The sequence below is a fragment of the Hyla sarda genome, chromosome 7 (assembly GCF_029499605.1).
Source record: "Hyla sarda isolate aHylSar1 chromosome 7, aHylSar1.hap1, whole genome shotgun sequence".
In the NCBI taxonomy this organism is placed as follows: domain Eukaryota; kingdom Metazoa; phylum Chordata; class Amphibia; order Anura; family Hylidae; genus Hyla; species Hyla sarda.
Window position 1 is genome coordinate 116096012 of NC_079195.1, and position 13287 is coordinate 116109298.

The window sequence follows — 13287 nt, forward strand, 5'->3', positions numbered from 1 at the left end:
TGTCCTCTATTAGATCGTCCTCAGTGAATAGTGGAGCTGAACCCATAGCATAAGATACTTCTCTAGAAGAAGGAACAGCATAGGACAAAGGCCATGGGAGAACAGGGACTGCTCCCGGGCCATGCCAACTGAGGGTTGTGTCTGAGGAACCCACCGACTGTTGACTGGGGTTGTCAGATGTCACTTGTGATGAAGTGGATGAGCGTGTTAACCAATCGACGACGGCGGATGGGTTGCTGGTCGAGACGCGACCACTGGCTGATAACGGGAGCTAAGGCCTCTCGCCGCGACTCCTGCTGCCACTCGCCCCTAGTCTGCTGCCAACTCTGCCTGAAGTATTTAGGCCTCTGCCACTCCTCTGTGCACGTCCTGGCACTTCTCTGCCTGACATAGTTAGTGCGTATATGAGGGTATTACAATACGCTACACTACTCTTTAAACAGTATTTGTCTAGAACAGCAGCAGGTGATTACTTATGGCTGTCCTTTCACAGTATGCAGGCACTTGACAGATTAACAGGTACAAAATGGTACACTAATTAGATGTACGTATGCGGTATACACTGATGAGTGCAGAAATATGCGCAACAATACGCAGAAAAAAATCTGTTTGTTTGTAAAACACCAGCCGGTGAGTACTATTGTTTGGACTTTCACAGTATGTAGGCCCTTGACAGATTAACAGATACAAAATGGTACAATACTTGGATGTACGTATGCGATATGCACTGATGAGGGCTGAAATATGTGCAACTATACGCAGAAAAAAATCTGTATTTTTGTAAAACACCAGCCGGTGAGTACTATTGTTTGGACTTTAACAGTATGTAGGCCCTTGACAGATTAACAGGTACAAAATGGTACAATACTTGGATGTACGTATGCAGTATGCACTGATGAGGGCAGAAATATGTGCAACTATACGCAGAAAAAAAATCTGTATTTTTGTAAAACACCAGCTGGTGAATACTATTGTTTGGAATTTCACAGTATGTAGGCCCCTGACAGATTAACAGGTACAAAATGGTACAATACTTGGATGTACGTATGCGTTATTGTCATGATTCGGCTGGCAGGAGGTGGATCCTCTGTGCCAGAGAGGGATTGGCGTGGACCGTGCTAGTGGACCGGTTCTAAGTTACTACTGGTATTCACCAGAGCCCGCCGCAAAGCGGGATGGTCTTGCAGCGGCGGTAGTAACCAGGTCGTATCCACTAGCAACGGCTCAACCTCTCTGACTGCTGAAGATAGGCGCGGTACAAGGGAGTAGACAAGAGCAATGTCGGACGTAGCAGAAGGTCGGGGCAGGCAGCAAGGATCGTAGTCAGGGGCAACGGCAGGAGGTCTGGAACACAGGCTAGGAACACACAAGGAAACCCTTTCACTGGCACAATGGCAACAAGATCCGGCGAGGGAGTGCAGGGGAAGCGAGGCATACATAGGGAGTGCACAGGTGAACACACTAATTAGACCAACTGCGCCAATCAGTGGCGCAGTGGCCCTTTAAATCGCAGAGACCCGGCGCGCGCGCGCCCTAGGGAGCGGGGCCGCGCGCGCCGGGACAGGACCGACGGAGAGCGAGTCAGGTACGGGAGCCGGGGTGCGCATCGCGAGCGGGCGCCACCCGCATCGCGAATCGCATCCCGGCTGGGGGCGGTATCGCAGCGCACCCGATCAGTAGATCTGACCGGGGCGCTGCAGTAGCGAGGATGTTGCGAGCGCTCCGGGGAGGAGCGGGGACCCGGAGCGCTCGGCGTAACAGTTATGCACTGATGAGGGCAGTAATATGCACAACTATACGCAGAATAAAATCTGCATTTTTTAAAAACACCAGCAGGTGATACTATTACGTATGAGGGCAGACAAATGCACTACAGTCTGCTGAAAAATAACTTATTTGTGAACAGCAGCAGGACCCAACAGTGCAGCACCACAAAAAAAAAAAAAAAAAAACAGGGATTAAACCCTAAATTGCACTTTGTCACACAATTCTGAGCAGCAGATGATCTGAGGAGCAAAAAAAACACTGAATTGCGCTGAAAAATGAGGCAATAAGATGGTTCATAAAGTTCAGGCAGCTTTTTGATCTATATGAGGCAGCTGACAGCTATCTGCCCCTCTCTGCTGCAATGCTCAATAACGTGAATAGGAGGTTTAGAGATCAAAGATCCTTCTCAGTGAGAACACCAAAGCACTCTGCACTACTTTCTTTCCCCAATGCTGATGTGACTAGCAGTTGCAGCGGTACGCTGTGGTATAAGCTATTCACACACACCTGTCCTCTCTATCTCTGAGTGCATGGATGAAATGAAGAGAAGCAAGATGGTCGCCGATTATATAGGGGCTGTGACATCACAGGGGTCAGTGAACACTGATAGGCTGCTTCTCACATGTGTTTCAGGGTCATCCCGCCTACCTTCATTCCCGCGCCAGTTTCCCGCCCTCCCATAATCCCCTGCCCCATGTACTAAAAAATGTGGATCCGCCATTTTAGGTCTCCTTTAGCCTGGAACACTGTAAATTGGAGTTTAATTAAGCAATTTGAGCAATTGAATTGCGGCGATATTCGCATTCGTTGCGAATCGAATTTTTCATGAAATTTGTAACGAATTCGGGTTCGTCAGCTTCGATTCGCTCATCTCTAGTATCAAATACAGAAAAAGGGGAAATTTATTATTATTATAATTTTTTTTTTTTTTTGGGCCCAAGACTTCAACATAAAAGTGACATTTCTGGAACACTTTCCCCCTAACTCCCTCCTGCCCCATGAAGTAAATGTATGTCATAGTGATGTGCACCTTAGAGCAAAATGGCGTAGATTTACATTATACAGTGGAAACTATGAAGCAGCCAACACTTTCGGTGATTATGCCAATGTATGCCATTAATCCTTTAGTTGCCATCATCAATGCCAATCACGGCATCTAAAGGCTTTAGTGAGAGTTGCCGTTGGGTTCAGGTCTCTCTTTACAAGGGTCATGATTAATTAAAATGGTGGCCAGAGGGCTTCTCCTTACCTCTGTGCCTCTGATTACCACTCTTCTGATACAGTCTTCCTCAAGCAGACTGTACTAGTAGACAGCTAATATCTATGCTATAGCTAAAATGCTAAGCTATGGCATAGAATTGTACAGTGAAAGCAAATTACTCCTTACAATAGTCCCCAATGGAAACTGGGGAACTGAAAATGTTTAAAATAAGAAGAAAAAAAAAAAAAAAAATATATATATATATATATATATATATATATATATATATATACTCCCTCCCCACTAAAATTTTAAATCACCCCTTTTCCATTCTACAAATATAAAATGTGATGTCTTACTGAATGCAGAAATGTCCATACTACTAAAATGACATGTTTACGTTCCTGCGTATCAACAGCACAAACTTTAAAAAAACTAACACCAAAATTTATGATTTTTTGTAACATCATAAATTAGAAAAGAATGAATAAAAAGTGATTAGAAAGTTTCATCAAGTTCCCTAGGGTGGAATTTACCCATTCTCCCAATACTCAATATTCCCCTCGCCTGTATCTGGGTAATCTTAAAGCCCCCAGATACTCTAGATTACCCAAAACACAGGGAATGTGGCCTACTCTGATATCCGAGGTACCTCTCAGCCCTCTACATTTTTACATGTGCTTCCTTTTTTCTTTTTTGCTCCTTTTTTTTATTAAGCTGACTTTTTCTCTCCACGATTGTTGGTGCCGCTCCAGTCCTGTTACCAAAAGCAGCAGGAATGCTTCTTTTCTTATTTCTTTAGACTATACAGTCACACCTAAATGTCTATTAGGGTCCTTTACCATTTTGGTATTTTATTTTCTCCTTTAAAAAAATGTAAAGTTGCAAACTAAAACAAAATGTATATCAATTGGGTATTTTTTGTAGTCATATTCACCTAATGAATTAAGATAACAAGGCATCTTTACCGTTAGGTGCACTGTGTAAAAAAGAAACCTTCTAATAGTTGGGCAATTGCATCACCCCCAACACAAATAATATTTGCAACATGAATGGTGACATTAAGTACAATTGGTCTCACAAAAAAAAAGCTTACACATGGTTCTGTGGATGGAAAAAAAAGTTTTGGCTCTTAAAAGGAGAGGAGGGAAAAAAATGAAAACTTAAAAATAATAATTGGCTGTTTGTCCATATCAGGAACTGTCCGGAGCAGCAGAGGTTTGCTATGGGGATTTTCTCCAATGGACAGTTCCTGACATGAACAGAGGTGTCAGCAGAGAGCAATGTGGTTAGACAGAAAAGAAATTAAAAAAGAAAATAAATTCCTGTGGAGAATACAGCAACTGATAAGTAGAAGTAATTTACAAATCTGTTTAACTTTCTGGCACCAGTTGATTTATAAAAAATAGTTTTCCACCGGGGTACCCCTTTAATGGTGATAGTTAAGTCAAATTTTTTTCCTTAGGTAGGTCACAGGCCCTCTTTATAGTGTACCTCCAACAATGGTCTGGCAGCAGGATATATTTTTTAAAGTCTATGGGAATTCCAGCAAACAAGTCTCCTGATCATATTAGCCTCGGGGCAAGTCAGGCTATGAAGTTTTCAGGAATTTTAAGAAGATATCCTGCCACCAGACCATCGTCTAAGGTATGTTTTTAAGGCCACTTTTACACCAGTAAACACGTTTATCACAATAAAAAAAAGTATTGTTACATATGTCATATGTTATAATTGTTTCTCTTGCTACACAATACATAAATCTCCTAAAACATCAGCAATGAATACAAAATACAGAAATGTCATTGTTGGCTGTATATGCCCTATTTACACAAGGAGATCTGCATTCAACCTGTAATGGTTTTTTGGACCATATAATTCCTAATGATCAGCTGACAAAAGGCCGATTGCTCTTTCGTTGGTTGCTCACTGGGGTTTTTACACTGCCCTTCGTATTATCAGCCCTTCGTATTATAATCACCCCATGTAAAAAGGCTCTTTAGCGTTTTCGTGTCTGAGATAGGAAAAGTAGATTGAGAATCCGACCGGAGGCAGGAATTGATGCGACTAATGACAATCTCTGTACACTGCTGCAGAATTGTACAGACTGTTTTTTATATATAATGTGTGCACAACCATTTCCCCATAGACTTACATAGAGCACATTCATTTTGAAAACACGGATGCAAATTTTCTGTGATTGTACAGACACATTTATTATAATAAAATATGTCTAGAAATACACATAGCCTTAGGGTTGTTTTTTCTAGGTATTTGTTGCATTTTCCTGGAAACCCCAGTTGTAATCAAAAGTAAAGCATGACTTTTGTTCCATGTTTTTTTGTGGTTTCCTAAAAATTTTCATTGCTGTAATACAGGAAAATCATTTTCACGTTTTTTTATTTTTTATTTTTGTTTCTTGATAGTGGTAAATTTTTGTACTACCCACATGCGTCTGCCATTCCATTAGAAAATAAGTAAAAAAACATTTAGGCTAGGGTCACTGCGTATGTCGCTGCCTATTTTTCAATCCATTGAAGTCAATGGGTAGCAAAATTAGCTGCATATTTTGCTACCCATTGACTTAAAAAAAATATGTAATAATCGTATTCTTCTATATGTTCCTGGAGGGCCTACAGTGTGCTTATTGCCACAATTACAATTTTCTTACACTACCACTCGGTGACTCATGTAATTGTCCAAGCATATGATGGTAATATATATTTATATAACTACCTTACAGATTATGAACAGTTGTGTCCCCTATAGTGGTGTGGAGGTTGTTCTTGCACACAATAGTTTGCTTTCATTCGATTTTCTAGTTTCTTATAATTTTCTTAAGAAACTATTTTCAGCTTTTGGGGGGCATTTTCAAAAAAACAACTTTTAAATGTAATTTATGTCAACATTCCAAATACTCTTTTATTTAATTTGAAAAAGTTTTTGAAACAAATGAATGCCATAGTTTTATTAAGTATAGAGTATGATTATTTCTACATGGCAAGTTTTGAGCTGTGTATTTCTTTAAGGCATTCCAGAATCATTCCAAGGGCATCTGTAAAACATATAAACGAATCATTGCTATGCCATTCTGAGAAGACTTCCAGACTATCCATTGACTTGAGAAATTATTATAATATTTCATTTATGAAACTGAAGAACTCAGCAGGTGCTTACATGTTATCAATGGCAGACAGGCCTCTATGTACAATCTGGGGGATCAGATCCCAAGCTTGTGCGCCTAACTCTTGTGAGTAATCTTTCAAATTCCAGTTCGGCGAAATGTAAACATATGTTATACTTCTGGTAGTTCTTTCTTCTCAGTAAAGCCACATCTGTATGCTCTTTTTGTTCTTTCTCCACCGTATTTTTTGATTACATAAATACAGACTTGGCATAATGCATTTAGCAAAACAATATATTTTCAGAAGTTGGGATTTATTGAAGGCAAATGTTAATATTGCTCAAACCATTCCCTGTTTTAACGGCTTCTACTTTCTCAGATGTTATTCCTTCTTATTTCTTGTAACCCCTCTCATTTATTCTGCCATATATCATCACAAGATCTAGCAATTCCTATCTTAAGACCATTGGGCTCAGAACATAATTACGCTCATAGGTAATATATATTATATACACAGGTAATGGTATATAGTGTCGAGCGGCATAGGCCATATTGGAATTCGCAATATTTCACGAATATATGGACGAATATTCATCATATATTCGCAAAATTCGCATATTCGTAATATTCGCGTTTTCATTCTTCATATGCGAAAATTCGCTTATGTGAAAATTAACATATGTTAATTTTCGCACATGCGAAAATTCGCACGCCAGTCTCACGCAGTAGTATTAGAGCCTTCTTACACCACACAAGCTGGAAGCAGAGAGGGGTGATCACTGTAATGTGTACTGTGAAAAAATAAAATAAAATACAAATATTCGTAATTACGAATATATAGTGCTATATTCGCGAATATTCGCAAATTCGCGAATATGCGATATTTGCGAATAAAATTCACATTGCGAATATTCGCGAGCAACATTAATGGTATATATATCTTATCTTTAATCTGTATAAGCCACTAGTGAATGTGCAGGAATTGTAATGTAATGTGTGCAATAGTTTTTATCTACATTACTTGCCCTTCTTTCCATTGTAGTTTAACAAATTAAACTTTAGGGTACAATTAATTTTAAAGGTGATGATGGGTACTGAACTATACAACAACAGACTCACCAAATATAGAGCAATTAATACACATCTATATATAACAAGTGTTGCTGACAATTACTGTAGCTCTAGTCTGTAAGATCACTAAAACTTTTGTTGACAACACAAGACCCAGTTACACATTTCCTTTTGCTGCTTTATATAAAACTATCACCTAGATAATGATACATGTACTTTATAGGGGGAAAAAAAGAGTTATATTAAGTTTATAGAATAACTCAGTAAACAGTCTCTCACTCTATAGTGTAGCTATATTGGGTTGCAGACCCATAAGCAAGGAAAGACTGCAGGCCGCCCTCATCACACTGATTCAAATTTCCCCCTTAAATAGTACCTGTCACCATCAATGAAATGTGATATAGTATAGACTAGCCTATTTGAATGACTTTACTAATATATTTCTTAATAACATTTTGTAACTTAATGTGTTAAATTAATCTACTAGAAGATTGTCTCCTGCAGCAGCCTAGCAAAGTTTAAAGTGAAGGCGGGGCCTCAGATCAGCACGGTGTATAGAGTGTATAGCGCTAAATATTTCAGCTCCCTTTCCCTTGGAGCTGAGCTAGACTGTAGAGCAGGGTTTCCCAACCTGGGTGCCTCCAGCTGTTGCAAAACTACAACTCCCAGCAAGCCTGGAGAGCCAAAGGCAGGGATTTTCAGTTTTGTAACAGCTGGGGGCACCCAGATGGGGGAAACACTGCTGTAGGGCCATGATGCATTCAGTGCATAGTGCAATATATTATGCCAAACATTGTGCTGGATATTTCTGCTCCCTTTTTTCAGAACTGTAGAGTTCAGTTAGGGTTCAGAGCTAAGGAGGGAGTGCTCTCTCAGCCAATCACAGCTCATCACACACTAAACTGCTCTAGGCTGTGTGTTCAGAGCAGAGTAAGAGAGGAAGTTGTCCCTTGCAGGGCCTCATATGATGTCACACCTGCTGGATAACACCCCTTCCCAGTCTATACAGCTGACTGAGACTGAGCAGAATATACAGCACAATATCAAGGTAGAAAATTTAAAAACTAATAAAAATAAAGGTAGGTGGTGTTTATTATAATAGGGGGATAAAAATGTATCAAGATCATGACAGGCACTCTTTAATGATCAAACGGATCACTCCTTAATCGCTCTGCTCAATCATAGTACTGCGCAACCATACAGTTACAGGTACACAGGTACACAGAACTTACAACCAGTAAAACATTGGAGGCAGAAGAGTTGAGTAACCACGTGAACAAAGAATGCACCCTTAACCGGCCTCCAAATTAAAACTAAGCTTTTGACTACTCTAGTCAGGAATCTACATTAACTTATTTACTTCCAAAGACCACAAGGGAGTCTGATATTAACCCCTTTACTGCCCTAGATCACCATGTAATGACCTGACTGTACTTGATCATTAGGTATACTGATTTTTACCCCAACACTGCCCCAAACCAAGAAAGATCCTTATAGAAACTGCATTACTTCATTAGACCCGCAGGGATTCTGACATGACCACCATAAATATTGGAATTAACCCTTTCCCTTCCCTGGATCACCCGGGATGCAACACATTTACTGCTAAAGACAACCAGAAATACAGACAATAACCCCTGCCCTATACCACCAGGGAAATGTACACAGTATCCTCCAGTGCTTTAGACTTGAATGCTATTTAATACTATTTGCCTGGATTGGCTACTGATGGCCATTCCAGTGATCAGTGGGGGCCCAGACATTTATCACCTATTTAGTGGCCAAATGATACATTTACATTATGGCACAACCTATTTAGTTTCAAAGTATATATGTTGTACTATGTGTAAAAAATAACAAAACAGCATATAAAGTAACATATACAGTTTTTGATACTATATACTAAATGTGCATGGATGTTCATTTTCAACCTCTTGGACTGTTTATGGGAAAGACCCAATGTTGGGCCTCATAGTCATAAGAAAAGATCCATGGTATGTGACAACATACATTATTACATTATAAATACCATGCACAGTAGTATCATTACCAGATTTCAGAGCCTTTTTAAGTATAGTAAAATAAACTAAAATTAAAAATCAAACAGTCCTCTGATATGGAGTGTCGCCATACTACTCCCTCAATCTTCTGCTATGTCAATAACCATTATAACCATTATAACTGCAATTGGTAAAAATGTATCTTATAAATTATGTTGAACAGACCAGCATATGGAGGTCGTGACTGCCTTGGTGCCACCTATGAATATCAGATGTGCAACACTGAGGAATGTCGAGGACCATTTGAGGATTTCCGAGCTCAGCAGTGCTCACAGCGAAACTCCTACTACACCCACCAAAATACCAAGCACACTTGGCTTACTTATGAACATCATGATGGTAAAAAAAAACCTTCAAACTTACATTTAGAGGCTTGCTACATGTCTTTATTTTGCTTTTTACATTCCTGCATTTTCCTTGTAATTCACAATTAATTGGAGAAAATGTTACGTTTATATCTGATGAGAAGGACAGGAAGTTAGCTGTATAGAGCGGGTTATAGAGATAAGAAAATTGTATTCCGAATCAGCAATATCCCATAAGCTCAAGTAAAAGGACGTGTTGTTTCTATGGAAGGATAATAACTAAACACCATTTATGTCACTACCTATAAAACAAAAGTATCCAATGAGTTCTAATCCTGTCTAGCCAGTGTTTCTTATTACAATTTCCCCTAATGGAGGATGTGTGGGGCAAATTTGGATGTCCTCATTGAACTAAACTATAAGCAGATCTTAGGGAAACAAAAATCTTTTGTCTATAACCATCTTCTTGAACAAATTACTATTGTTAATGAGTTTGAGCAGAATTTGGGGACATATTAGGTTATTCACTATGGATTAGCCATGGTATAGTGTTAAAGTGTGTTTTTCTCCCACATATTCTTAAAATTAGTGAACTGTTCTGCAACTATTTTACAACTAGCTGAAGTCTATTAAGATTTACTAGAATATTGTACATCTTAGTATGTGTTGTACAGTATCAAAGGGCTCCAAATATAGACATTTTCTTATGGCTATAATTATTATTGATACAACTTACTTTTTCACAGATGCACAGAAATGTGAGCTTATATGCCAGTCTAAGGAAACGGGAGATGTGGTTTTTATGAATCAGGTGGTTCATGATGGTACCCGTTGTAGCTATAAAGATCCGTATAGTGTTTGCGCCAGAGGAGATTGTGTGGTGAGTACAGATGAGTTAATCAATGTCCACATGCCCTAGATTTCTTTTTCACTTTTTATTTCTGCCTACATTAAGACCTATTTATCTGTATGTACACTTCACCATAAATGCTGCAAAAGGGTGGCCGTATGCACAGCTGAACAACAGAGTGCCACCACCAAAAGAGCAGATGTCCCCAGTAAATAGTGAAGCCACAAGAGTTTCCCATACAGATCAGCTGCCTAAGAGTGTCCCCTATAAGTATTTCAGTTGCCAGAGTATGTTGCTATAAACAGTAGTGCATCTACCAAGTGGTAGCCCATTGTATACCGGTTGGAAGATTATTCTGCTCCAACTCACTAACTTAAAACTGTTAACCTAACCAATGTCTTAGTTCAGCTTGATGGTAAGAACATTAAAGGTGTATTTCATCTGGAATAGGTATGGCATATCCGCATGATATGTGTCAAACCTCTGGGACCCCCACCTAACTCTAGAACAAGGGATCTCTAGCTCCCTGCCTGCAGCTACCAGAGATGGTCAGGAACCCTAGAACAGTTGCATCACTTCCATTGACTCTGATGAAAGTTACTTAAATGGGCACTGTAAGATATAAAAACATTTTACATGTTGTACATCTTGGCAAACATTAACCTTTCTAATATACTTCATAAGAAAATTTTCATTCCTTTTTATAGAAATCATAGCCTATAAAATCATGGCTTTGTCCAAGCTGAAGCACAGGCATGGACAAAGTCTAGGATGTGAGGATGGGTTAGTACTCCTCTGTGCTCTCTCCTGTCTGATAGGACTCCTCTGTGCTCTCTCCTGTCTGATAGCACTCCTCTGTGCTCTCTCCGGTCTGATAGCACTCTCTGTGCTCTCTCCTGTCTGATAGCACTCCTCTGTGCTCTCTCCTGTCTGATCGCACTCCTCTGTGCTCTCTCCTGTCTGATAGGACTCCTCTGTGCTCTCTCCTGTCTGATAGCACTCCTCTGTGCTCTCTCCTGTCTGATAATACTCTTCTGTGCTCTCTCCTGTCTGATAATACTCCTCTGTGCTCTCTCCTGTATTATAGGACTCCTCTGTGCTCTCTCCTGTCTGATAGGGCTCCTCTGTGCTCTCTCCTGTCTGATAGCACTCCTCTGTGCTCTCTCCTGTCTGATAATACTCCTCTGTGCTCTCTCCTGTCTGATAGGACTCCTCTGTGCTCTCTCCTGTCTGATAGGACTCCTCTGTGCTCTCTCCTGTCTGATAGGACTCCTCTGTGCTCTCTCCTGTCTGATAGCCCCCCTCTGTTCTCTCTCCTGTCTGAGAGCACTCCTCTGTGCTCTCTCCTGTCTGATAGAACTACTCTGTGCTTTCTCTTGTCTGATAGCACTCCTCTGTGCTCTCTCCTGTCTGATGGCACTCCTCTGTGCTCTCTAATGTCTGATAGGACTCCTCTGTGCTCTCTCCTGTCTGATAGGACTCCTCTGTGCTCTCTCCTGTCTGATAGGACTCCTCTGTGCTCTCTCCCCTGTCTGATAGGACTCCTCTGTGCTCTCTCCCCTGTCTGATAGGACTCCTCTGTGCTCTCTCCCCTGTCTGATAGGACTCCTATGTGCTCTCTCCTGTCCTATCAGACAGGAGAGAGCATAGAGGAGTTCTAGCCCACACCCACTTACTGGACTTTTTCCATACCCGTGCTTTTCCATAAGCCATGATTTTATAAACCATGCTTTCTATAAAAAAAAAAAAAAAAATGTTCTTATGAATTATATTAGAAAGGTTAATGTTTTTCCAAGATGTACAACATATACATTTTTTTTAATCTGACAGTGCCCATTTTAATAGCATAAGACCACAAGCTAGAAATTATGGAAAAAGTGTAGCTCAGTGCTATAGTGTTTATTCAGCTACCCTTAAAGTCAACGGAAGTTACGCAAATCATATAAAACCGCCTGCTTGGCTATGCTCGACCTGCCTCCTCAGTCACCTGTAGGCAGCCTAGAGGGGGTTGATGGTAATATCACTTAAAAAGCTGGGAAATATTGCCCCTCAATTTCGTATTTTATCAGATTTTTTGTCATCCACTGTATAAATATGTTCTGTAAAATTACCTAAAGTCTAACTATTAAGTCCATAAAGAATGTTAAGACTTTTGTGAATATTATATGATTCTTGTTTAAAAAAATAAAAAATAAATAAAAATAAAAAGATCTGTGCTGTAATTCACAATGTATTCTATGGAGCGGATTAAAAACCAACAGGAAGTGGAATATGCACGGCTTTCATGTGGACTCCAATACAAAATCTTTTGTTGGAATCTAAATGAAGAAAACTTAAGGTCAAACATAAAGTCAAACCACTTTTTTATAGTAGGGGAATCTGTTTGCTAGAGTTTGTCTATAACATAGATGTATGTGTCCTGATGTGACCTCTCTTTGCAGGAAATAATGCACAGTCCAAGTTAAAGTGTGTATCTCATTTCAAGGGAAAGTCCTGAGAACTATAAATTTATATTGATGGCTAAGGAAATGTCATACTAGCAAAAAAGAAAAAAATGAAAGATATTGTGTTACTGAACTAAAAGCCACCAGATTGTAGATACATAGAGGTGTCATGGCTCAAGAACAAGTAAAAACAACAAACAAACTTCTAAATTACATATATTAATTCTTCTTATATATTAGGCAACATACGGGCTAAACTAGGGCACTTTTTAACTTTGACAGCATGTATCTGTTAATATACTGGCATTACCTCAAGTTAACCCTTACAGTGCATATCCTGTATATAGTATTTCCGTCCACTGTGTTAGGTTTTGCAATTTGAGTGAGAGTCTAGCAAGAGGAAAAGATTACAAAAAAATTGATTTTCTTTTACCAAAGAATGTATCTGCAGAACAGGTAGGGTAAAGT

The 13287-nt window shown here is 39.6% G+C and overlaps 1 protein-coding gene across 3 annotated transcripts in view; it reads left to right on the forward strand.

The window, feature by feature from the left end:
* ADAMTS14 (ADAM metallopeptidase with thrombospondin type 1 motif 14) overlaps nucleotides 1-13287 on the forward strand; it is a 167488-nt gene that overhangs the window by 125727 nt on the left and 28474 nt on the right. For all 3 annotated transcript variants that reach the window (XM_056530496.1, XM_056530497.1, XM_056530498.1), the window contains exons 12-13: nucleotides 9384-9559; nucleotides 10272-10405. In XM_056530496.1, coding sequence (XP_056386471.1) covers nucleotides 9384-9559; nucleotides 10272-10405 — 310 coding nt within the window. The remainder of the gene's footprint in view (nucleotides 1-9383; nucleotides 9560-10271; nucleotides 10406-13287) is intronic.